Source organism: Lemur catta, chromosome 1 (genome assembly GCF_020740605.2).
Source record: "Lemur catta isolate mLemCat1 chromosome 1, mLemCat1.pri, whole genome shotgun sequence".
NCBI lineage: Eukaryota > Metazoa > Chordata > Mammalia > Primates > Lemuridae > Lemur > Lemur catta.
The window spans coordinates 67,149,868-67,174,127 of NC_059128.1; the positions used below are offsets into that span (position 1 = coordinate 67,149,868).

Sequence of the window (24,260 nt, forward strand, 5' to 3'; positions counted from 1 at the left end):
GAAACACATTTGGTTATATATTTTTTAAAAAACTTGTGCATGCACGGTTTCTGTGTGGTGGGTGGGTGTGTGTGTGTGTTTATGTGTATGTGTTTACGAGTTAGATTGAGATTTACTGGTTAAACTCTTGAGAACAGTCAACTGGTGATTCCTAACTTAATTTTAGCTTCTCCAATAACTACTAATCTTTATCTAGGAAAGAAACCTGGTATTTGGGGGGAAGGGTATTGTTTTGTTTTTTTATGTTCTTCCTTTCTTTCAACAGAATATAAGTATGTCTGTGGAAGGAGATTATACTTACTTGCGAATCAACTTCTATTGCCCAGGCAGTGCTCTGGGGAGGAATGAGGGCAACATCTTTCCTAACCCTGAAGCAACTTTTGTCAAGGAAATGTGAGTCCCCAGGAAAACAACCATCCCCAAATCCCTGCTGGGTGGCATAGTACTCAGAAACATTTGATTCTCTGTGCCATGTTCTCCCCTACCTAGTAAATGGCAAAGCCTTCCTCAGTGGCAGTTGTTTAAGATAAGATCACCTCACTGACTTTGTATTATTTTGAGGATTGACCCTAATTTAGAATCCTCGAAATATTTTATGCTTACTGCATTTTCTATTCCTTCGTGGTATGGAATGGGATAATTTAGGGATGTTATTCCAAATTTGAAAAATGAAAATATGATTTCTCTCACCCCAATGTTTTAGCCGTTTATAACATTCTCCATTTAAGAGAGAAGAAAGGGAGATTTTTTGGCTTTCTAGACATTCATCACCATTCACTGGTACATTTTTCTCTTAAGAGATATTATGCCAGTTATAAAATACAGTAATAGGTATAGGTGACCTGGCCTGGTAAAGAAACTTCTTTAAGTGCTTTCCTGTTTCTATAGTACATACCGAGCGTCAAATATGAAGGCACCTGGAGAACAGACAGTACCAGCCTTGAACCTTCAGAATGCTTTCCGAATTATAAAAGAAGTACAGAAACGTTATAAGACTCGAGAAGCAGAAGAGAAAGAGAAGGAGGTGAGCCTGAACACAGATAGAGCACCTTTGCGCAAAAGGATGTATGTGTTTTGTTGTGACACGTAAGGGTGTATGAGGATTCACATTCATTTTCTTTTTGCTTAGGGCATTGTGAAACAAGACTCATTGGTGATTAATCTCAACCGGAGTAATCCCAAACTGAAAGATCTGTACATTCGCCCAAACATTGCCCAAAAGAGGATGCAGGGCTCACTGGAGGCCCATGTCAATGGTATGGATGATCTCTTACATGCCGGGGCTGTCTTCAGGCGCACATTTGTAAGAGTGACAAGATAACATAATATGACAAGGAAATGCTGGAAGGAATCCACTTACGTTGCTGTATGGCTAGAAGGAGAGAAAAGCTCTGTATAGCTGTTGGTGTTTCCTCTGACCCTATTCAAGTCATCCAGAAGACATGCAGTGCCTTTTGGCCTAACCTAAAATGACACTTCATTCTTTTCCCCAGGTTTCCGCTTCACATCTGTTCGAGGAGACAAAGTGGATATTCTGTACAATAACATAAAGCATGCTTTGTTCCAGCCCTGTGATGGAGAAATGATTATTGTCTTACACTTTCACCTCAAGGTATACCTTTCTGCTTTACTATCAGGGAGCTCTTGGGCAAAATACTTGACTTCTCTCAGCTTCTTTCCTATGAAATAGTAATGAAAAACATCACATATCACATACGATCATTCAGGTGATTAAAATAGTGTTCATGAAGTCCACAGTGCCTGCCATCTAGAAGGTGCTAATAAGCATGTGTTCCTGTGGTGTGGTGTGGTATGTTATGACCAGCAAATGTATAAGATATTCTCCAAGTTCCTGTTTCTAAAATAGAAAACTTTATCTTATGACCTAGATCTGGTAAAAAATAAAATAGAAAATTTTGCTTTAGACAAAATTTGTTACCAGCATAGTCTACAAAGTCCCTGTAATGAACAGGAGTACTTTTAAAAATGTACATTCTTTCACATTCCCAAACATTATTATTTATCATGACACCAGGCATGGGTTAATTATTTTTGGATACATGCTGTGGAGGCTCAAATTTGGATCACTGCCATTTCTGACACAGATATTTTTATATTTTCGTGTTTACTCATATTTTTCCTTTTTGTCTGTTGGATATCTTAAGTCTTCTATCTTGTTCTCTCTGCTTTATGCAATCAGAATGCCATCATGTTTGGGAAGAAGCGGCACACAGATGTACAGTTCTACACAGAAGTAGGAGAGATAACCACGGATTTGGGGAAACATCAGCATATGCATGACCGAGATGACCTCTATGCTGAGCAGGTCTGTGAAATTTAGTATTATACTTATAGGGTAGTGAGGTAGGATGAGGTCCAAATCTGAGCCCAGGAATTATAATATTTTATAAAAAACAACTTTCACATCTGTGCAGAACAACTCAAGTATTTGCTGAGATGATGTAATATAATGGCTTATAGATTAGTTAGGTTGCAGACACAGCTTGATAGTTAATAGTGTGGTGGCCTTAAATGGGGTGTATGTATTTAATGTTATCATAATTGTGAGAATTAAGGACTACAGAAGCACTTAAGACTTTCTGAGGGGAGGTACAATTAATAACATGATGGCTGCAGTTAATATTTTTCTTCTACAGATGGAACGAGAAATGAGGCACAAACTGAAAACAGCCTTTAAAAATTTCATTGAGAAAGTAGAGGCTCTGACTAAGGAGGAACTGGAATTTGAAGTGCCTTTTAGGGACTTGGGGTAACATCTCATCTTCTTTTTGGCCTGAAGTTTCACTGCTCTGCCTTTTAGAAAAATGGATTATTATTCCTTTAATAATGATTGAATATGTCATATCCCTTTTTCCTATGACTATTAATCTTTGTAATATGCACTCTTTCTTGAAAATTCTTGAGGATTTGGGTGAGTGGCTAAGACTGAGGCTTCCTCTGGAGATGAATCTCCAGTGAGTATGCTAGAGCCATGTTTGCAATGGAGAAAGGGAAGAGTTTGCTGTACTAGCAGCAGTTTTTCTTGTGATGAGCTCAGTCTTTATGAGTTTCTTCTCTGTTCTCTTTCAGATTTAATGGAGCTCCCTATAGGAGCACCTGCCTCCTGCAGCCCACTAGCAGTGCACTGGTAAATGCTACAGAATGGGTCAGTATTTCTTACCTCTGTTTAGTAAAATTGTTAGACAAGAAAGGAAGGTAGTTGTTTTGATCTTAATTATTGTGATTTTCCTTTCTTTTCTTTTCTTTTCTCTTTTTTTTTTTTAGACAGAGTCTCACTTTGTTGCCCGGGCTAGAGTGCTGTGACGTGAGCCTAGCTCACAGCAACTTCAAACTCCTGGGCTCAAGCAGTCCTGCCTCAGCCCCCTGGGTAGCTGGGGGGTCTCGTTCTTGCTTAGGCTGGTCTCGAACTCCTGACCTCGAGCGATCCTCCCGCCTCGGCCTCCCAGAGTGCTAGGATTACAGGCGTGAGCCACGGCGCCCGGCCTTGTTTGTTTTTTTGATAGAGTCTCTCTCTGTTGTCCAGGCTAGGGTGCCGTGGCAACAGCCTAGCTCACAGCAACCTCAAAGTCCTGGGCTCAAGTGATCTTCCTGCCTCAGCCTGCTGAGTAGTGGGGCTATAGGTGCCTGCCACCAAACCCAGCTAATTTTTTTTCTATTTTTAATAGAGACAGGGTCTCACTCTTGCTTAGGCTGGTCTCGAACCCCTGAGCTCAAATGATCCTCCCGCCTCAGTCTCCCAGAGTGCTAGGATTACAGGCGTGAGCCACCACCGTGCAGGCCAGAACAAATGATTAAGTTTCTGTAAATAGTTTCTTTTAAATAGTTACTTTGTGAGCTTCCTCCAATTTATTCTCCTTGTGAGAATACTTTGATCTTAGAGATATTTTTACTGGGTCTTCTTAGAATGTAGTACTGCTTCAGTCTTTCCCCCAAAAACAACTTAGTTATCCTTTCTGTGGTGATTTAGATCCTGAAAGTATTTGAAAATACAGGTGCTTTGGGGGAAATAGTAAATGCTAATGATCCAGTTCCTCCCTGACAGCCACCTTTTGTGGTGACATTGGATGAAGTGGAGCTGATACACTTTGAGCGGGTCCAGTTTCACCTGAAGAACTTTGATATGGTAATTGTCTATAAGGACTACAGCAAGAAAGTTACAATGATCAATGCCATTCCTGTAGCCTCTCTTGACCCCATCAAGGAATGGTTGAAGTAAGTAAATTTGCCAGTAATCTCCTGTTTACTCCATGAGCCCTATGTTGTAGAATTCAAGTGTGGTTTGTGGTACATAAAATCTACTAAGTTACTTAAGGTGAGACTGCCTGTGGGTTAAGTTATAGACCAGGACTTGAAAATTTGGAATCCATCAGACATGGGGCTGATCACTTTTTACTGAATACCTAACATTAGTTTATGGATACTTATGCAAGGAAAATCAAAATCTAAGATCTTTCTTGAGTCTACTTGACAGATGTCTATATAGGTGTATAATTATGAAATGTCTTTATAGGTGTATAATTATTTACACAAAGCAGATGGCATCATTCTTACTAGTTCCCCATTTTTACTGAAAGATGAGATGGAATTTTTTTTAACATCCACATACTCATACTTTAAGTTAAAAAATTTTAATATGGAAATACCAGAATTCCAATAAACAGAGAGATGTCACCCCTCGGGATAACAGGTGATGCTTGCATAGCCATGAGTATAGTTTGCTCTGCCCTTCCACACTTCCTCATTATCTGGGAAGGGGAAGAGACTATAAATGTAAATCTCCTCTTACGAAATTGGTGGCAAACTTATAAATAAGCTGAGAAAAACAGAAATTTTACAATTTCCGTAAGGATTTTCCTAAGAAAAATGCAGATAGGTGATATAAGATCTCAAATATTATGTGTAAATATATATGACCTTTTAATCAGCTTTCTTGAGGTACAATTTACATGTAATAAAATGTACCAATTTATATGATATGAGTTTTAACAAATGTATACAATCTAATATCTACCATTACAATCAAGATACAGAATGTTTTCGTTACTCCAGAAGTTCCTCATACTCCTCTTTTAGTCAGTCTCCTTCCTCAATCCCATCCCTGGTTTCTAACACCATACATTTTGCCTTTTCTAGAATTTTACATAAATAGAATTGTACAGTCTGTAATTTTTTGTATCTTGCATCCTTCCCTTAGCATAATGCTTTTGAAATTTATCCAAGTTGATGAAATCTGATCATCTTTTCCTTTTGTATTTAGTACTTCTGTTTCTCATGTCCTATCATTTTGCCTATCCCAAGTCTTAAAAATTTTCTTTTCTGGTGTTTATAGGTTTGGGGCTTATATATCTATGTTTGTGATGCATTTCAAGTTACATCTTATTGTGGTATAAGGTTCAAGTTATATACTTTGCATATAAATAGCCAATTATTCTGACATCATTTATCAAAAAGATTATCCCTTCCCCATTGAATTACCTACCATCCTTGTAAAAAAACAAAAACAAAAAAACCAATTGACCATGTAAGAGAGGGTCTATTTCTAGACTGTATCCTGTTTCATTAGTATATATCTGTCACTATACAAGTATCATACTGTTTAGATTGTTATAGCTTCATAGTTAATGTTGAAATCACATAGTGTAAGTCCTGTACCTTTATTCCTTTTCAAAATTATTTTGGGTATTTTATATAAATTTTAGAATCATCTTGTTTATTTCCTCCAAAAAGCCTAAAGCAATTTCAGTAGTTTGCATTGAATCTTACATTAATTAGGGAAGAATTAGCATCAGAACAATATTGCATCTTCTAATCTATGAACATGGAATCTCTCTCCATTTCTTTAGGTCTTTTTCAATTTCTTTCAGCAGTGTTTTATAGTTTATAATGTACAGATCTTGTATGTATTTTGTTAAATTTATTCCTAAATACTTCATACTTTTTGAAGTAATTGTAAATAGCATTTTTAAAATTTCAATTTCCAATTACTTGTTTCTAGTATAGAAAAATACAGTAGAATTTTTTATATTGACTACTTATTTCCTATTTATGCAATTGTATCATCTATGAATATAGTTTTACTTCTTCATAATCTCTGTGCCTTTTATTTTTCTTGCCTTACTGCACTGTCTAGACAATGTTGAATAGAAGCTGTGAGAGCAGATGGTTCTGAGAGGAAAGTATACAGTCTTTCACTATTAATATTACCTGTAAGGTTTTATGGGGGGGTCTTTTATATTATTTACATATATACCATTCCCAGTGCTGTTCATTCCATTGTATAGTTGCAAGCTTTTCTCTGCTTTCATTTTCCTTCTGCCTGATAAACCTCCTTAAGCATTTAAGATGTAGGATTTCTGGTGACAAATTCTCTAAACTTTTTTCTTGAAAAGTATTTTATTTCCTTTTGATTTCAGAAAGATGTTTTTGCAATTCTAAATGGACAGTCTTTGAGTATTTAACTTAGGTTGCTCCATTGTCTGCTGGTTTGCAGACTTTTTGATGAGACATCTCCTGTCATTCTTTTTTCCTGTGTACAGGTGATCTTTTTTCCTCAGGCTGATTGAAGATTTTCTGTTCCTCATTGTTTTTCAGTAATTTATTAGGTGCTTTGGTACAGTTTTATGTTTATTCTGCTTGGTGTTTATTGAGCTTCTAAGATACGTGGTTTTATAGCTTTCATCACATTTGGAAATGTTTTGGCCATTATTCATCAAATATTTTTGTTGTCTCTTCAGTCCTCTCCCCCTTTTTTTCTGAGACTAATCACACAAGTATTTTTCATTTCTCTCATCATATTCAGATTTCCCTCTTCCTTCTTGGAGGATATTTATGATAGCATTTTTAACATCTTTGTCTGCTACTTCCATCCATCATGTTTGTATTTTCTGAATCTGTTTCTGTTGGTTGATTTTTCTCCTGATTCTTCATATACCTGGTGATTTGTGATTGGTTACCAAACATTGTGACTCTATATTTTTGGGTGCTATATTGTTATTTTTAATTTTTTTAATTTTATTCTAGGATACAGTCAAGTTTGATCTTTCAAGGCTTGTTCTGAAATGTCATTAGTGTTAAGATTGGAACAGCCTTTAGTCTAGGTCACTACTGAGGCAACACTCTTCTCTACCTAATATCCCTGTATATTGTGAGGTCTTTCCACTGAAGCTGGCGGGAAGAAGAATTATTTCTAGTTCTGTGTGAGATCTGGAAATTGGCCTACTGCTTTCCAATACTTCTTTGTGCAGCTCATTATCTTTCATGCATGTGTCGATCAGTCCTTGGCCAAAGACTTGGGAAGACACCCCTGCAGATCTCCAGAGCTTTCTCTCTGTGTAACTCTTTCCTCCAGTACTCTGCCCCACAAATTCTAGCAGTCCCAGCCTTCCCAAATCTTACTTTCTCTTTCAATTCCTGGAGACCACTAGGTTCTGGTTGAGGGTTGTCCCATCCTGCATAGTAGACTGGGAACTGCCATTAGATAGAAAACTGGGATGACAATTATAAAACAATACCTAGTCTGTTTCCTTCTTTCCTTCTTGTGCTTTTTATCCAATCTCTGAAAACTATTGCTTCATATTTTGTTTGGTTTTCTAGTTGTTTAAGGCAGAAAACTAAATCTTGTCCTTGTTACTCCATTATGGCTGGAAGTGGAAGTTTCAGTGTACATGATATTGCCTAAAGTACATTTATGCCAGTGGTTCTCAGGCAGATTTTATGCTGAAGGTTTGTTGTTATCTTTTCTACTGTCATTCATTTCTTTAGTTGTCTTTTCTTATTCACCCACTTTAACACATTAATTGCCATGTGAGTTATATTTAACTCACATTTAAGTACAGATTCGCAGCTTAGAGCCTCGTGAATCATATGTAACTCACACATCTCTTTACCTTAGGAGCTACATGAACTATTTTTCCAGTTGCATATAACTCATTCATAGAATAAAAAATAAATTTTTCATTAAATTAGAAAAGATCGTTTTTTTTTGATGTTTTTATTCTATTTTTGTAATAAGACATGATGGCCCCAAGGAAAAAACAATTCTAGTTGAATTGAATAAGAGAAAGTCATTTGAGCATCTTCCAAATACAGTACACTTTAGGTACCTTAAGGAAAAAAAACCATCCCTACCTTCAGATAGACCTTGCATCAAATAAACAAGACATAGCAAAGCAGTGGAAGGTTGAGGAGGGAAGGCTAGGGCCTGTGAAAATTATCCCTGTTTCTTATTAATAATTATAGTAGTATGAGTGATCAAAGCTGTAAATTAAGAATGACCAAAGTGGTTATGAGTTAAGACTTGCAAATAAGATTGGAATCAGCGAGAGAGTGGAAAAAGCATGGGTGAATAGGAGGGAAGACTAAGTGATAAACAGGGAGATTGGTGCTTAAGGAAGAAAATGGAAGAGAGGGAGGGGAATATCTGCTCTCATACATTTAGGAAAAGATTATCTGCTTTTCAGGGATGCTAATGAGCAAGATGACACTGGGCATTTTCAGAAAATATAGAAGATTGGTTTTGACTTTGTAATGTCACTTCTCTCAGTTCCTGTGACCTGAAGTACACAGAAGGAGTACAGTCCCTCAACTGGACTAAAATCATGAAGACCATTGTTGATGACCCTGAAGGCTTCTTTGAACAAGGTGGCTGGTCTTTCCTGGAGCCTGAGGGTGAGGTGCGTGAGTGTGAAGTTTCTTTTCTGGTACACAGTGTTGCCTGCTGTCATTTGGGCAGTTAGGAGAATGGCACATATATAGTACATAGGGGACCAGACCAACTGGGAGAAGCTCTGAACACAACATGGTATTATTGTTTCTCCAAATTAGTTTTACAGGTGAACAATAAATTGATTGGGCACTGATAGCTACTGATAAGATTTCTTTGAAATTATAAAAAACTGTTCCTCAGTGAGTTTTCTTAGTATTTGGAAAAAAGATTTTGAGGACATTTTACAAAAACTATTTTCTAATCCATTGAAGTGAAAATGGAGAAAAAAATTATTTTTTAATAAATGGTCCTCCCACTTCTGCATAATGCATTATTTATATAAATGGTCTTTCTGTTGTTAATTTGCCTGGGTAAGGAAGGATGTAGTGAGTCTTTGAGAAATATGAATTAGATGTTTAAGGTATCTAATAATGGCACCTTACCAATAATTTTAGACAAGTCATTTTATCTCTTGATCATTCAGTTTCTTTGTTTTTGTTAAAAATGGGTTCGATTAATTTGTTAAGTTAATAAGGTGAATGTAAAAAAATAAAAATAATAAATACTACTATGCTTTTTCTAATTCACCAGGGAAGTGATGCTGAGGAAGGGGATTCAGAGTCTGAAATTGAAGATGAGACTTTTAATCCTTCAGAAGATGACTATGAAGAGGAAGAGGAGGACAGTGATGAAGATTATTCTTCAGAAGCAGAAGAATCAGGTTAGTCTTTATAGGGGAAAAGTTTGTCATGGCTTCCTAATCTGATGTGATTTCTGAGAAGTTTTTTTTAGAAAGGAAGAATTCTGTCATTCCGTTCCTGCATAAGGACTAATGCTTAATTAATTTTATTCCAGACTATTCTAAGGAATCATTGGGCAGTGAAGAAGAAAGTGGAAAGGATTGGGATGAACTAGAGGAAGAAGCCCGAAAAGGTTAAAAAAAATTTTGTTGTTTTGTTTATTTTACTTGTTCATTCATTTTTCATACAAATTTCTAGCACTGTTCAGTATTTTGAAGTGGTAGTCGTAGTAGCCTAATGAGAGTAACAAAAGAACACTATAAAACTAATTTGGAGCCATAGCTACAACTTTATTGAACAAAGAGAAAATGAGGTCTACAACATGTTCATACTTTCCAGTGGACATGAGTGCCTAACTGGATGCTTTATTCATCTGCCCAAGCCCCCAGTGTGCTCGTAGCCATGATTGCCACATAGTCATATACAAATCCAGAATTTGCCTATTTAGTTTCCAAATCTGCATCCTTTAATAGTCTAACTTTCTGGGCCTCTTCCAGGTTAGGAATATCTTTTTTTTTTTTTTTTTTCTTTGAGACAGAGTCTTGCTCTGTTGCCCAGGCTAGAATGCTGTGGCATCAGCCTAGCTCACAGCAACCTCAAACTCCTGGGCTCAAGTGATCCTCCTGCCTCAGCCTCCTGAGTAGCTGGGACTACAGGCATGCACCACCATGCCTGGCTAATTTTTTCTATTTTTAATAGAGACAGGGTCTCACTCTTGCTCAGGCTGGTCTCAAACTCCTGAGCTCAAGCAATCCTCCCGCCTCAGCCTCCCAGAGTGCTAGGATTACAGGTGCGAGCCACCACTGGCCAGGAATGTCTTTATAATGCTAATCTAGTTACTCTGAAACCAAATCCCAAATATAAATTAAAGAATGAAAAGAAAATATTTATTATCTACTGTGTCCAAAGCATTGTGATAAGGTACTTTTCATAGGTTACTTTAATCCTTATTCTTCCTTTTATAAATAAACCAGGGCTCAGAAAAGTTAAATATTTGTCCAAGATCTCACAACTAGTAAGTGACTGAGTAAAGATTAAAATTCCAGCCTGACTCCAAAGTACATTCTGCCAGTAATATTAGGTACCTAAAGCTAACCTACAATTAACTAATTAACGCCTCTTTCTTCTATTTAGCGGACCGTGAAAGTCGTTATGAGGAAGAAGAAGAACAGAGTCGAAGTATGAGCCGGAAGAGGAAGGCATCTGTGCACAGTTCAGGCCGTGGCTCTAACCGTGGTTCCAGACACAGCTCTGCACCCCCCAAGAAAAAGAGGAAGTAACTTCTGAACTTTGGCCCTGAGCTCCATTCTTCCTCCAGCCAACCCCTGAAAATTTTACATGACATAGAAACTGTATTTTTCCTTTTGTTTTCTTTTGAAGTTTTGCCGTTTGTGTTTATGGGTTTAGGGGGCCATTTGTGTGGACCAATCTACTCGGGGAATTCCAGGCCCACCAGGACACGTGCCAATGGCCCCATTCAGATGGCAAGGGAGGAGGTGTTCTTGAAGACGGGCGGAGGCTCCCACTGTTAATAAATATCATTTCATTCCTCTCTCTTCCTGTCACCTTCTGCCAGGACATCGATGGCTTCTGACATCTTATTTTTTGGTGTCTCAAAACTATATTTCCAAGACAATGGTACAAAGTGACCCTTATCTACCTGTACCATGGTTATTGACCAGCAGATTCAATTCTCCATCCTACCCTACTGCCATGACCTTCCTCACGACTCTTTAAGTTTTCTCTTGGCAATACTCAAGAAAAGGTTCTTGGAATTTGCTAATGGTTGTGATAAACCAGACAACTTGAGCTAGTAAGGCAGTTTGGGCTGGTGCCTTCGTCTGAGTTTTCCTGTTTTCTTGACTCATGCAGATTCTGAGATATTTCTGCTGCTTTGGAAGACATAAGAAACAGTGACAGTCCCTGGCTTGGTTATTTCTTCTTACAAATTCACACATGGTACAATGATATAAGGCAAAATTACCACTATCTTCTTTTTTTTTTCCTGATATATCTAAGGAAGAATGGTTGTGCCTCATATACTGCTTCTAGTGAAATCTAGAGGAAAGCTCAAAGGAGTCAACATTTAGATCTGGAAGGGGCAAGTCATGCCTTGGGCCTAGAATACCCTGATGAGAAAAGAGAAGAGGAAGGGAGGCCACATCTACAACACAGCCTCTCATCGCTGCTGCTCCTTATTTTTACTTGTCTTGCATTGTCCTGTATTTATCACAGTTTCTGTTTAACAGCTTTTTAAGTATTTGGGGAGTTTATCTTGCCATCCTCCCCTTCTGGTTCTCTGCGCCCACCTGTCCCACTGCATTTCCTTCCGTGTTCTGTGACTTTAAAAGAGGGGGAGGGGGGTCTTGGATTTTATGTTTGTTTGTTTTTTCTCTTTAGCAGTAGGACTTGATATTTTCAATTTTGGAAGAACTAAAAGCTAAATAAACTGTGGGGTTTTTTGTTGTTGTTTTGTTTTTATAAATTCACCTTTTTTGATTGTTCTCCAGTTCCTGAAAGCAAGCCAGCTTCTCACCTGGTAAAGCACTAAGGTGTTAGAGAAAAATGCCTTTATCCAGCGAGTCTTGCAAAAATAAACTTTCATCATTCTAAACTTTCATTATTAGGTTCAGAGATACTAGACATCACAGTAAACCAAATTCATGGTATAGCAAGTTACTTTATAAGAGACTTTTTACTATATATCCCTCAGAGATTTTAGAATGGAATAGCATTTATTCCTTCATGAAAACAAATCCTCAGTCATCTCCTTGTAAATAGCGTGGAGGGCAGCAGCTGCTTGAAGGGAAACCTTCAGCCTTCCTATTGGGGTAGCCTGGTCTTCAGGGCTAACAACTGTTGGGAAAGGAAAAGAATAGTGTCAGACAACAGCATCTTTCAATTAAACACTTTAATACCTGGTATTTGTTGGGTTAGATGCTGGTGATACTAAATGAAGTTACTAGGCCATTTCATAAGGGGACTGAGTTTACAGAAGGAGAAAGGAATATAGGGTCATTACAATGTATTGTGAAGATGCTATAACGAAAGCTCATGGTGCTTTAGGGACATAAAGTGGTACCTACACCAGAATAGAGAAATTAGAAAAGGGTTTCTAGAGATAATTCATGAGCTAAGTCTTTTAACAAGTAAAGGATACTTTAAGCATATGCCAAGACACAAGAATATGATGAGTCTGGAAAACTGCAAGAATATAGTTTCAACTGAAGATTTTAGAAGTGGCTTCCTATGGGTTTTAGAAAGACGACTCTATTATTGGAGAATATATGCAAGGTGAGCACAGGTAAACCAGGAGAGTAGTTATGAGGCTACTGTGGTAATTCCACGGGAAATGAAAGTCTGAAGTTTAACAGTGGGGGTGGAGAGGTGAGGACAAATTCAAAACATTTAAGAGGTAAAATTAGAATTTTGTGATTGAATGTTGGGAGTGAGGAATAGGTTGAAATAAAGAATGACTATTCTAATTTGGATAACAAAATGAACAGTGGGTAAGAATACAAGGTACAAAGTTGTCATTAGGGGAGTTTGAGGTACCAACGGGACATACAAGTAGTGGTATCTGTTAGGCTGTTGTAAGTCTAGATAGTATTAAAAATCTGGTCTAGAAACCTAGATTTGCAATTATTTCTAGACTATAATTAAAAGCCTGAGAATGGATGCAATCACAGGAAGAGGATATGTGGGGGAGAGGGGGAGACCAAGGATTGAATTAGCAGAATCTCACATTTACAGGAATAGATACGGAAAAGGAAACCTGCAAAGGAAACAGGACCATCCAGAGAACGATAGGGAGTCATAATATCCTAAAAATCAAGGGAGAACAGTTTAAAAGGGAATGAGCAATGATACTGAGGTTTAGAAAGGTCAAGTAAGATGAGTAATAAAACCAATTGGATTTGGCAATTAGAAAAATTGGTAACAGATTCAGTAAAGTGCTTGGAATGTAAACAATCTTAATGGAAGAGTATCTAGGAGGTACAAAAACAGTACTGTGGACTGATCACTCAGCAAGAATGTGAAGGAGTTGAGTTTTAAAGTGTTAAGGGAGAAGGTAGCTATAGGGCTAGGAAGCAGAGTTTTTTTTTTTTTTTAAATCAGACCAACATGGTTTAAAGCCTGGGTGGAAGGGAGGCCATAATGAGGAAATCACTATAAATTTTTTTGATGATTAAAAAATAAAATTGAGGGCCGGGCGCGGTGGCTCACGCCTGTAATCCCAGCACTCTGGGAGGCCGAGGTGGGCGGATTGTTTGAGCTCAGGAGTTCGAGACCAGCCTGAGGAAGAGCAAGACCCCATCTCTACTAAAAAAATAGAAAGAAATGATTTGGACAGCTAAAAATCTATATAGAAAAAATTAGCCGGGCATCGTGGTGCATGCCTGTAGTCCCAGCTACTCGGGAGGCTGAGACAGGAGGATCGCTCGAGCCCAGGAGTTTGAGGTTGCTGTGAGCTAGGCTGACGCCACGGCACTCACTCTAGCCCGGGCAACAGAGTGAGACTCTGTCTCAAAAAGAAATAAATAAAAAAATAAAATAAAATTGAGGGGCTGGGCGCAGTGGTTCATGCCTATAATCCTAGCACTCTGGGAGGCCAAGGCGGGTGGATTGTTTGAGCTCAGGAGTTCGAGACCAGACTGAGGAAGAGCGAGACCCCATCTCTACTAAAAATAGAAATTATATGGACAACTAAAAATATATATAGAAAAAATTAGCCGGGCATGGTGGCGCATGCTTGTGGTCCAAGCTACTTGGGAGGCTGAGACAGGAATGGATTGCCTGAGCCCAGGAGTTTGAGGTTGCTGTGAGCTAGGCTGATGCCTCGGCACTCTAGCCTGGGCAACAGAGTGAGACTCTGCCTCAAAATAAATAAATAAATAAATAAATAAATAAATAAATAAATAAAAATTGAGACGCATTCTTTGGCTTTGGGGATTTTGAAGTCACTAGAGAAAGCTTAAGGTGGTTTTCCCTATGAATAAAGGGCATGAAAGTCAAGAAGAGCCTGGCATGTTTAGGAATGGGAACAGAGGTAGCCAGTTGGAAAATGGCTGGCACAGGTAACGTCATTTGCCACGTGTCAGGCTCTGTCCTAAGCCCTTAATCCTCCCTTCATCCCTTACTTAAGTGCTCCCTTAGTCTTCACAGCAATCCTAGGGGATAGAGACTGCTATTATCCCCATTTTAGAGTTGAGGAAACAGGCACAGAAAGGTTAAATAACTATCAAGATCAGCTGGAAGGATACTAGAGGAATATAATGAATCTTGTCTAAAATGTGAACTTTTTAACACTTGGTCTGAGAAGTATTTCTCAAAACATTTTTATGACCAATAAGAGCAATTTTATATCATGATTCATTAAACAACAATACATAAAACAAGTTCCACAAAACACTATGTGCAATGTACTGATATTTTATTTTCCACAGTTTTGGTTTGCTTTTTTCAAATTCTCGTGACTTGCTAATTTAATTTCACCAACCACTAATGGGTTGATGAAACATTGGTCTAGTGGAGAATTTCAAATGCCCAATAGATCCTAGCAGATAAGATAGGTAAAAAGTCCCAGGTATGTAAGGTAACGGGAGCAGTGAGGACTGGACAGAGCAGTGTTAAGGGAGGAGGAATAGGACTAAAAAAATCAAGCTCTTAAAAGCACAGCTAAACCTGATTAACCTGAAAAGGAATTACTGAAAAGAATACATTCTAAAGGCTTTTAAGTGCAAATATTTTTAAAGCATGCTGATCTATAGCAAACTGTAGAAGGATTTAAGAAGAATGCAATGATTAAATTTATCCTGTAGAAACATTTACTGTAGTAGACGGAAATGCAGTGGCAGAAACCAGTGTTAGGGAGACCAGTTTAGAAAACAATTACAGTAGTTGGGATGCAGTCAAGATACAAGTAGAATTCATAAGGAAAACCCCCATCTATTACTTGGTGCTTCAGCCACCTGAGACCCCCACCCCTCACGGAAGACCCACATCAACATAATACTAACCTATTACCTGGCGCATCAGTGTAACACTAAACCTATTACCTGGAGCATCAACTAACCTATTACCTAGCGCATAAACGTAATACCTATTTCCTGACACATCAACTAACCTATTACCTGGCAGTGCATTAGCCACCTGAGACCCCACCCCTCAGACCACCCCAACTTAATAAAAGTGGGAAAAATCATGTAGACGGGGCTCAGAATTTGGTGGTGAGACCTCTCTGGGCCTGCCGGCCAATAAACTTTGATTCTCTGATTCTCCATGTGCCTCTCGGTTTGTCCTCGGAACCACCCGCTGTAACACTTGCTGTAACAGAATGACTAAGACTTGGTGACCAATGAATATAAGGGAAGAGAAGGGAGTTTGTGTTTGTATAAGACTGAGTGCATGATAACACATCAACAGAGAAGGAGTATCAGCTGCCTTTACGAACCTAGCTCAAAAAAGGTCAGAAATTCTGATGTTTAAATTTGATTGAAATGAAAAGATTTTGTCCTTTTAAAAATCCCCTATCTCAAACATCAGAGATTCAAAAATAGAGTCTAGTTGTATATGGGGGCTAAAATATAATACAACTGAATCCTTTCATGCTTGATCCAGAAATAAATATGGCTATAGGGATAAGATTTCAATCTAGTTTGTGTCTCATCAATTTCACAGTGATAATTATGTATTGAAGGTAAAACAGAAAAAGTACTCATTATTAGGATGATTTCCATAGAAGTAAATGGAACTGAGAAGCACAAAAATTTATTACTCACTATCTAGCTCTTGCTCTAGAATATCTCTTCCTGATTCCAGGACCTGCCACAGTTCAAGATATGCATATCCTACTTCTTGACATTCTTTCTTTTCTTCATCCATAGGATCACTTACGACTGTAAACTTTAAACTAAAAAGAAAGGAAAAGAAAAATTCCATTTAACTTTAAAACATTCCAAGCCTTTAGACAAAACTTCATGTCTCTAACCAATTACAAGTCAAAGAATCTTCAAACCTACCTATAACCTGTTAGCACCCCCCACTTCGAGATGGCCCACCTTTTCAGGCCAAACCAATGTATGCCTTCCCCGTGTTGATTTATCACTTTATCTATAACCCCTGTCTCCCTGAAATGTATAAAACCAAACTGTAACCCAGCCACATCAAGTCCATTTGCTCAAGGCTTCTTGGGCTTGGCTCCAGGTCATGGTCCTCAAATTTGGCTCAGAATAAATCTCTTTAAAATTATTTTACAGAGTTTGGCTTTTTTTCTATTAACACTCTGAATCACCTTTACCTTGCCTCCATTTTACAAGAGAGTTAACATCAAAAAAGTGAGGAATCAGTGTAATTTAAGTACCAATAGGCCTTTAGAAGAAGGAACTAAGACACTTGAGATAATGTAGTTGATCAAGTTGTCTCAAAACTGTCAAGATATAATTCCTACTAAGATTGATAAAGAAAATCCCCATCAGCCACCTGAGACCCCAACCCCTCATGGAATATTACCTGGCCCATCAACTAATCTATTACCTGGCACATCAACATAATACTAACCTATTACCTGACACACCAACTAACCTATTACCTTAGCCACCTGAGACCCCACCCCTTGGATCACCCCAACTTAATAAAAATGGGAAAAATAGGGTAGACGGGGCTCAGAATTTAGTGGTGAGACCCCTCTGAGCCCGCTGGTGAATAAACTTTGATTCTCTGACTCTCTGTGTGCCGCTCAGTTTGTTCTCGGGACCATCCACTGTAACACTTGCTGTAACAAGAGGGTTTACAATTTTGTTGGAATATTTTCATATGGGCAGTGAAAGTGTTGCATAAAATACCCAGGATTATGGAAGTTAGAAGGAGAGATTTTAAATTTCTGAATAAAAGTTGGGTATCAAGCCAGAGCAGAGTAAATGAGGCAGAAGGAATATAGAATTGCAAAACAAATATATAAAACAAGTATATATTCCTTAGAGTTGTGAGTCTTGAAAGACAATGCTGTAAAGCATGCAGCACAGTGCCCCAAAAGCAGTGAGCAGTCTAGTCTATGACAATTAGTATTATGTTGACTTAGCTAGCAAATGATATTGAATTCTAGAAACTGGTACGATTTATAACAATCCTATTCAATTTTTTTAGATAAAAGTAATGTAACATAAAATTCACAGTTTTAACCATTTTAAAGTATACCATTCAGTGTTTTTTGGTATAATCACAATGTTGTGCAACTATCACCGCTAATTCCAGAACACGTCATCACTCTAAAAAAGAAACCCTACACTGATTATGATAAAGAAAAACCCCATCTATTACTTGGCGCATCAGCCACCTGAGACCCCCACCCCTCGGACCACCCCAATTTAATAAAAGTGGGAAAAATCGGGTAGATGGGGCTCAGAATTTGGTGGTGAGACCCTTCTGAGCCCACCAGCGAATAAACTTTGACTCTCTGACTTTCCGTGTGTCCTCGGACCACCTGCTGTAACAATTAAACAGTCACTCCCCATTCTCCTCTTCCCCAGCTCCTGGCAACCACTAATCTACTCTCTTTCTCTCTGGATTTTCTTATTCTGGACTCTTCATATTTCTATTAATTTTTTAAAAGCAAATATCAGTGGCTAAATAGAGTGCTAAGGAAGCAGGAATAAGACTAAAAATTCAAGCTCTTAAAAGCACAACTAAACCTGATTAACCTGAAAAGAAGGAATTACTGAAAAGGATACATTCTCAGCCCATTAAGCAATATTCAGTCGTGATTATGTTTCTGTATCATTACTGAGAACTTCACGATGCAAAGGGTAATGCTGATTCCCCACCTCAATGTTCCCAGGAAAGGCATGGTAACTGAAATTACTATATACCAGGCACAATACCAAGTGCTTTATATAAACTATGTTATCTCAGTTTTATTCTCACAGGAGCCTTCAAATTAAGTAATATCACAAAGATCACAGTGGTAATAAGTGAAAGAGTCAGGATTAAAAACCAGGCCTGCCTGATTACAAAGCCAGTGTCCTGTCTGCTATACCACACTGGCAAAAAGAAAGTCAAAGGTAAAATCAACTGAAATCTAAAATTGAGTAGAAAAAGATTAATACTGTAAGAGAATAAAGGAAGAGAGAATTCTGGGAACGTTGTGGGGGGGAAAAAGCAAAAGATTAAAATATCAGCTCTGTATCATTTCTTACACATACAGAAGAGGCAGGGTTGCTAGAGTTTAAAAAGCAAACCACAACCATATGCCCACTTAAATTTGAATTTCAACTAAACAACAAATAATTTTTTTAGTATAAGTATATCCCATGCATTTAATCTGAGAATGCTTAAATGGAGGCCTTCTCAGATTACAAGAATAACAAGGAAAATAAACTTTTTTAAAACTTGAAAGGAGACCTAGAATTTCCTTAGTTATATCAAAATCAAAATCAAAATATTCCTATAAAGAAACAATTTTAAAAATCTAAATATAAAAATTAACATCATAAGGGCATACTGTTCGGTAAGCTAACAGTAGTACTGCATGTGTGAGGAATGAATCAAATTATCTTTAAATATCATAGCACTTTGTTCATTCCATTTGGTCACTGTCAATATTCAAGTGAGTTGTTGCCACAAAAAAAATGTGCCCATCAGCGGCCAGCAGAGGTGAGAAATAAACTAAACCAATGAGATCAAATAATTAGTCAGGTAGTCACAAACATATTAATATAAATTAGATAGGTAGATGGGAAATTCACTAAATGTAAATTAACTTGAAAGAAGTTATTAAAATATTCAGCATCAGTACAAAACCAAACTCAAACTTCTGAATTCCTTTCTTTCAAAATAGAAAGCAGATGCTTACAATCCTTGCTCAGGATCTTGTCTATTCAGCATGGTAAACAGAAATTGCCTTCGGCCTTGTTGCTCCTGTGGGTCCAGGTCTATCACTGTATTAAGGGTAAAAGAAAAGAGCAAAAAATCATATACTGTTGTCATTTGGGCACTAAGACTTTTCAAAAAAGTAAGTAGTACCTGTAAAACAGTGATATAAAGCAGAGGCTGGCAAACTAGGGCCTATGGGCTGCCTGCCTGTTTTTGTAAATAAAGTTTTATTGAACACAACCATGCCGATTTGTTTACATATGGTCTTTGGCTGCTTTCAAACTACAATGGGAGAATTGAATAGCTGTGACAGAGACTGTATGGCCCATAAAGCCTAAACTATTTACTATCTGACAAAAGAAAAAGTTTGTCATCCCTTGATACAAAAGAAGCATTATAATCTGTATTGAAAGCTGTTCTGCCATATGCCAGAATAAATGTGCTCCCACCACTCCATAGCTGGAAGAATTCTAGGACACTGTTTCTATAGGGCCATCTGGAGACTTGGGTTTTGTGGTAGGTTCAAGTAAAAGCACCTATCTCAACATTTATTCTCCACTTCCTCCTCAATTTTTTAAAAAATAAATTTGCCCTGAGAGATCTCTTCATTTTTATATGGGAATGCTGCAGCCTCAAATAAACTAGCCCGCATTTTCCAGTTTCCATCTTATCTAGATAATGGCTACCTGACTAACTTCTGGTCATTGTGCTGTGTGAAACCTTTGTGAAGGCCACTTAAAAGGCTCAGGTGGGGGGCATTCTTTTCCCCAGCAGCCAGTAAGAAACTTGGGGCAACCGAAAAGATGGAAGGCAGGCACTAGGACGATGGACGGCAAGATAGGGATTTGGATTCCTAATGGTAATCACATGACCTCAGCCATCTCTAGACTTGTTTTACATAAGTGAGAAATAAACTTCTATTTTGTATGATACAAGGATAGGATATAGAAAGAAAGAGCTCTCAGAAATTAAAAATAAGTATTCAGTCAATGGAAGATAAAATTAAGGAAATCTCTCAAGACAGAAAGAAAAAAACAGAGGTAGAATTATAAGAGGCAAATGATAAGTAAATCAGAGGATAAATTTAGAAGATCCAACATTCTACTAAGAAAATGAGAAAATATTGGGGACATCATTATTAAATGTGAAATACAATAAAATTTCCCAGCACTGAAAGCCATGTGTTTCTAGATATGGAGGTAAATACTAGAAGAAACAGCTGGAAAAGTTAAAAGTGACTGTGGTGGACTGAGGCAGGGGCTGGGGGCAGGGAAGAGATTTGTGGAGAAGAGGTAGAGCAAAGCACTGCTTAATTTTAAAATCTTTTTAGGCCCATTTGATATTTGTAACTATATGGATATATGAATTTAATAAATAAAATTATAAAATAAAATGGTTAGATCTACCCCATCAACAAAAATCCAGCATAGTTCTGACCCTCAGTGTAAATGTTGTCACCCTCCTCTCCCCACTGGCCACACAGGAAGCCTCACCCTTGCTAAAATGGAAGTGAATTTCTTCTCCTGCCCTCGGTTTCCTCAGGGATATTGGAGTCTCTGTCTCTGACAAGGGCAGATTGTAGAATCTGTACTCCACGTACACCTGTTTTACGTTCTCATCAGACATCACTTCAGCCTCTGGGTAGAAGGCCAGGGAGACAATTTCAATGCACATCTTTTCGGAACCCTAATAAAGAAAATGCTTATTTATTTCCTAAAAGTTAGTGAGGCTTCAAGTGCTTATACTTCATCCAATTAACACATTATAGTGCTCACTAGAGGCCAGGCGTGGTGGCTCACGCCTGTAATCCTAGCATTCTGGGAGGCCGAAGCGGGTGGATTGCTCGAGGTCAGGAGTTCGAGACCAGCCTGAGCAAGAGCAAGACCCCCGTCTCTACTAAAAAAATAGAAAGAAATTATATGGCCAACTAAAAATCTATATAGAAAAAATTAGCTGGGCATAGTGGCGCATGCCTGTAGTCCCAGCTACTCGGGAGGCTGAGGCAGTAGGATCGCTTAAGCTGAGGAGTCTGAGGTTGCTGTGAGCTAGGCTGATGCCACAGCACTCATTCTAGCCTAGGCAACAAAGCGAGACTCTGTCTCAAAAAAAAAAAAAAAAAAAAAAGAACACATTATAGTGCTCACTAGAAATCAAAGATAGTCATATTCCATCTTATATATTACTCCCTGAGATTCAATTTTTGGTAAAGCTGACATCAAAAGACAACTTGATTGAAATGCCACAGCTAATCTGGGAGAACCCAGTTGTTCTCTTTCCCTGCCTAGTGAATCATGTCTCCAGGTCAGCCTTCCTCAGCCATCTCCACATATAGAAAAAAAATCAAGAACATTTCTGAACAGATAGCTTTTTCTCAACTTTCTCAATGAAAACCAATCCAGCATTTTCCTGAGGTTGAGAGATAAAAGACCTGCTGATTAACAGTGGAGATTTAGTAGCTGCGTCAGCCACCATAGCAAAGAGCTGCCCAGTGCTCCCTGTGCCATCTAAATGCATGCCACGGAGGAGGCCACCAGGCCCCCTGCCCTTCCACAGGAACTCCAATACTTTCAACTCCACTTTAGAGTCACTGCCACCACCAATGTCCTCTCTTTTGATTGTCCCTGTGTCCATGTGGGCATTAGGGATACCAGTAAGAAGCCTGAAATCTCTCTAGTTTCTAAAAGTCCACTAAGACCAGCATAAGTCCCCTCCTTCCATAGAAGAGTCATGACATGAGTTCTGAGTCAATCCAGAATGGTCCCCTCCCAGTCATTGTTCTCTCTTCCATCTGGGAGTGCCCTCCTGCCTGCTGCTGCTTTCCTCTAGGTTGCCAGGCCAATGCCTTTACTTCCCCAAAGACATACCCCCACCCCATCTTTTCTTCTCTCTGATAGCAAGTGGAGCTCAAGTACTTGAGCCTGGAGTTCAAGGCTGCAGTGAGGCATGATCACACCACTGCACTCCACCCCAGGCAACAGAGTAAGACTGTCTCTAAAACAAAGAAAGAAAGAAAGAAACACACACACAAAAAAAACAATTGCTCATCAGATGGCTGCTTTTTGGGTTAATTTGAGAGGTGGCATGGTTTAGAAAAATTGACTTGAGTTCCAGCCATTTCACTATCTAACTCTAATCCTGACACATCATTTAATTTTCTTTACCTTGATAAAATCTAAGGTGTTTTGTCTAATCCTAACATTCTGTGGCTATAATCTTTGTTTTATAGGCATTTCTCAATATATTAAGCTACATAATGTCTAAAAATGATATGATAAAACGTCAGAAGAGAAACTTAACTATTTATTATATTAAATGTTTAAGTCTACTGACTTTGAGTTGTTTCTCCCTACTCCAATATCCCACATTTTCCTGCAATTCCTCAGCACAACTTTTGACTTCCAAGAAAGAGTCATCTGACGTCTACAAAAGCAACAATAATTTCCCTTTTCTGAATTCTTACACAGCTTAGAGTTTGTATCACATAATGTACCCACTTGATTTTAGGTCATCCTACATTCTGCTTTAATGTTTCTAATGGGCTTCATAATCTTCAAACAGATCTTAATCTTTCATTCAGTCACTCATTCAACAGAAATTTATTGCACACCTTTAAGTATACTAGATAGCAGTGGTTCAAAAGAGTGATTGTTTTCTACTTCATTTGTAATCCCACAAGATTCTAATATAATAATTGTTGAATATATCTGTGGATATTTATTAATGTGTGTGTGTCCTCAATTAATTCCAAAAGAGATTCAAGGCTGAAATGTTTAACATATAATTACAGGTTGGGTCAAAAACTGCAGAAATTGAATGATCTCTCTGAGCCCTCCCATGAAGAAACCGTTCCTCTTTTCTAACCTCTGCCTCCCAAAGTAAACCTGTGCTTCTTAGGTGGATTTAAAGACAGAGGGTGTATCATTCAGGCTGCACATTAATCACAGTACACAATGAAGGATATGGGAGCAAGAAGGGGTAGGCAAGGGATCCAGATAAGAGAGAGAAGTGTTGAAGCAAGTCACCATTTACACCAAATCAAGAAAATGATCTTTTTATCTGAATCTGACTGTATTAACAGACTCTCATTCACACGAAATGTAAATTTAACTATAACTTCCATTTTCCATCAGATTCCTTAAAACTGGACTGAAATTTCACATATGTGGCCACTAAGCACAGGATCATTATTTACAGTCTTGTCTCACATGCAATCATTACTTCATTGTACTTACTGCCTTAGGACATTTCTGAGACACAGGTGTCACTATGTCATCACTGTCTGTGGTTTGTGCTTCACTGACTTCAGAAGCTTGTTCACAGGATTCTTTACCTGCCAGAGAAGAGGTTGGACTTACAGAACTATTTCAAAGCATTCTGTCTGGCCCAAGAAAAGACCCAGTACCCACATCTCCAATCCACTGTCCAAGCGCTAGTTCTAGGTGTCTAGATTTTTTCTTCACTTAACTAAGACTCAAACTTTCTTTTTCAAAGATTCACTTATTCGAAATCTTGCTAAACATAGATGGTTCACTTCTGAAAAAAAATAAAAGAAAGAAAAGGAAAGAAGGAAAAACAGAAAGGAGGGAGGAAGGAAGGAAGCCCTCTTGGAGGGGCTAAAGAAAATGACCAAGCTGAGGAAAAGCAGTGCAATTGTGTGTGACAGACTGCATTTTCCAAAGATGGCCTCAAATAATCTCTCCCATTCCACATGCTTTTCTCACAACGTGACCTCGACACTCCTCCTATTGAGTGGTGGGGTATATATCCCTCCCCACTTCAAGTGAGGTAGCTCTTTGCGACTGCCTCAACTAAAAGAGTATGGTAGGAGTGATGCTATCTGACTTTTAAGGCTAGAACACAAAAAT

General features: G+C 38.2%; 2 protein-coding genes across 4 annotated transcripts in view; one reads left to right on the plus strand and one right to left on the minus strand.

Moving 5' to 3' along the window:
* The window catches only part of SUPT16H (SPT16 homolog, facilitates chromatin remodeling subunit), a 34,082-nt gene extending 22,077 nt beyond the window's left edge, over positions 1–12,005 (plus strand). For both annotated transcript variants that reach the window (XM_045526639.1, XM_045526647.1), the window contains 12 exons: positions 266–393; positions 889–1,024; positions 1,130–1,256; positions 1,494–1,612; positions 2,201–2,326; positions 2,658–2,770; positions 3,091–3,166; positions 4,064–4,233; positions 8,564–8,693; positions 9,317–9,446; positions 9,581–9,658; positions 10,660–12,005. In XM_045526639.1, coding sequence (XP_045382595.1) covers positions 266–393; positions 889–1,024; positions 1,130–1,256; positions 1,494–1,612; positions 2,201–2,326; positions 2,658–2,770; positions 3,091–3,166; positions 4,064–4,233; positions 8,564–8,693; positions 9,317–9,446; positions 9,581–9,658; positions 10,660–10,805 — 1,479 coding nt within the window. In that variant the 3' untranslated portion in view covers positions 10,806–12,005. The remainder of the gene's footprint in view (positions 1–265; positions 394–888; positions 1,025–1,129; positions 1,257–1,493; positions 1,613–2,200; positions 2,327–2,657; positions 2,771–3,090; positions 3,167–4,063; positions 4,234–8,563; positions 8,694–9,316; positions 9,447–9,580; positions 9,659–10,659) is intronic.
* A 180-nt stretch (positions 12,006–12,185) lies between these two features.
* The window catches only part of RPGRIP1 (RPGR interacting protein 1), a 67,377-nt gene continuing 55,302 nt past the window's right edge, over positions 12,186–24,260 (minus strand). For both annotated transcript variants that reach the window (XM_045526660.1, XM_045526669.1), the window contains 5 exons: positions 23,628–23,725; positions 20,889–21,081; positions 19,376–19,460; positions 16,308–16,438; positions 12,186–12,381 (listed from right to left, as the gene is read on the minus strand). In XM_045526660.1, coding sequence (XP_045382616.1) covers positions 12,269–12,381; positions 16,308–16,438; positions 19,376–19,460; positions 20,889–21,081; positions 23,628–23,725 — 620 coding nt within the window. In that variant the 3' untranslated portion in view covers positions 12,186–12,268. The remainder of the gene's footprint in view (positions 12,382–16,307; positions 16,439–19,375; positions 19,461–20,888; positions 21,082–23,627; positions 23,726–24,260) is intronic.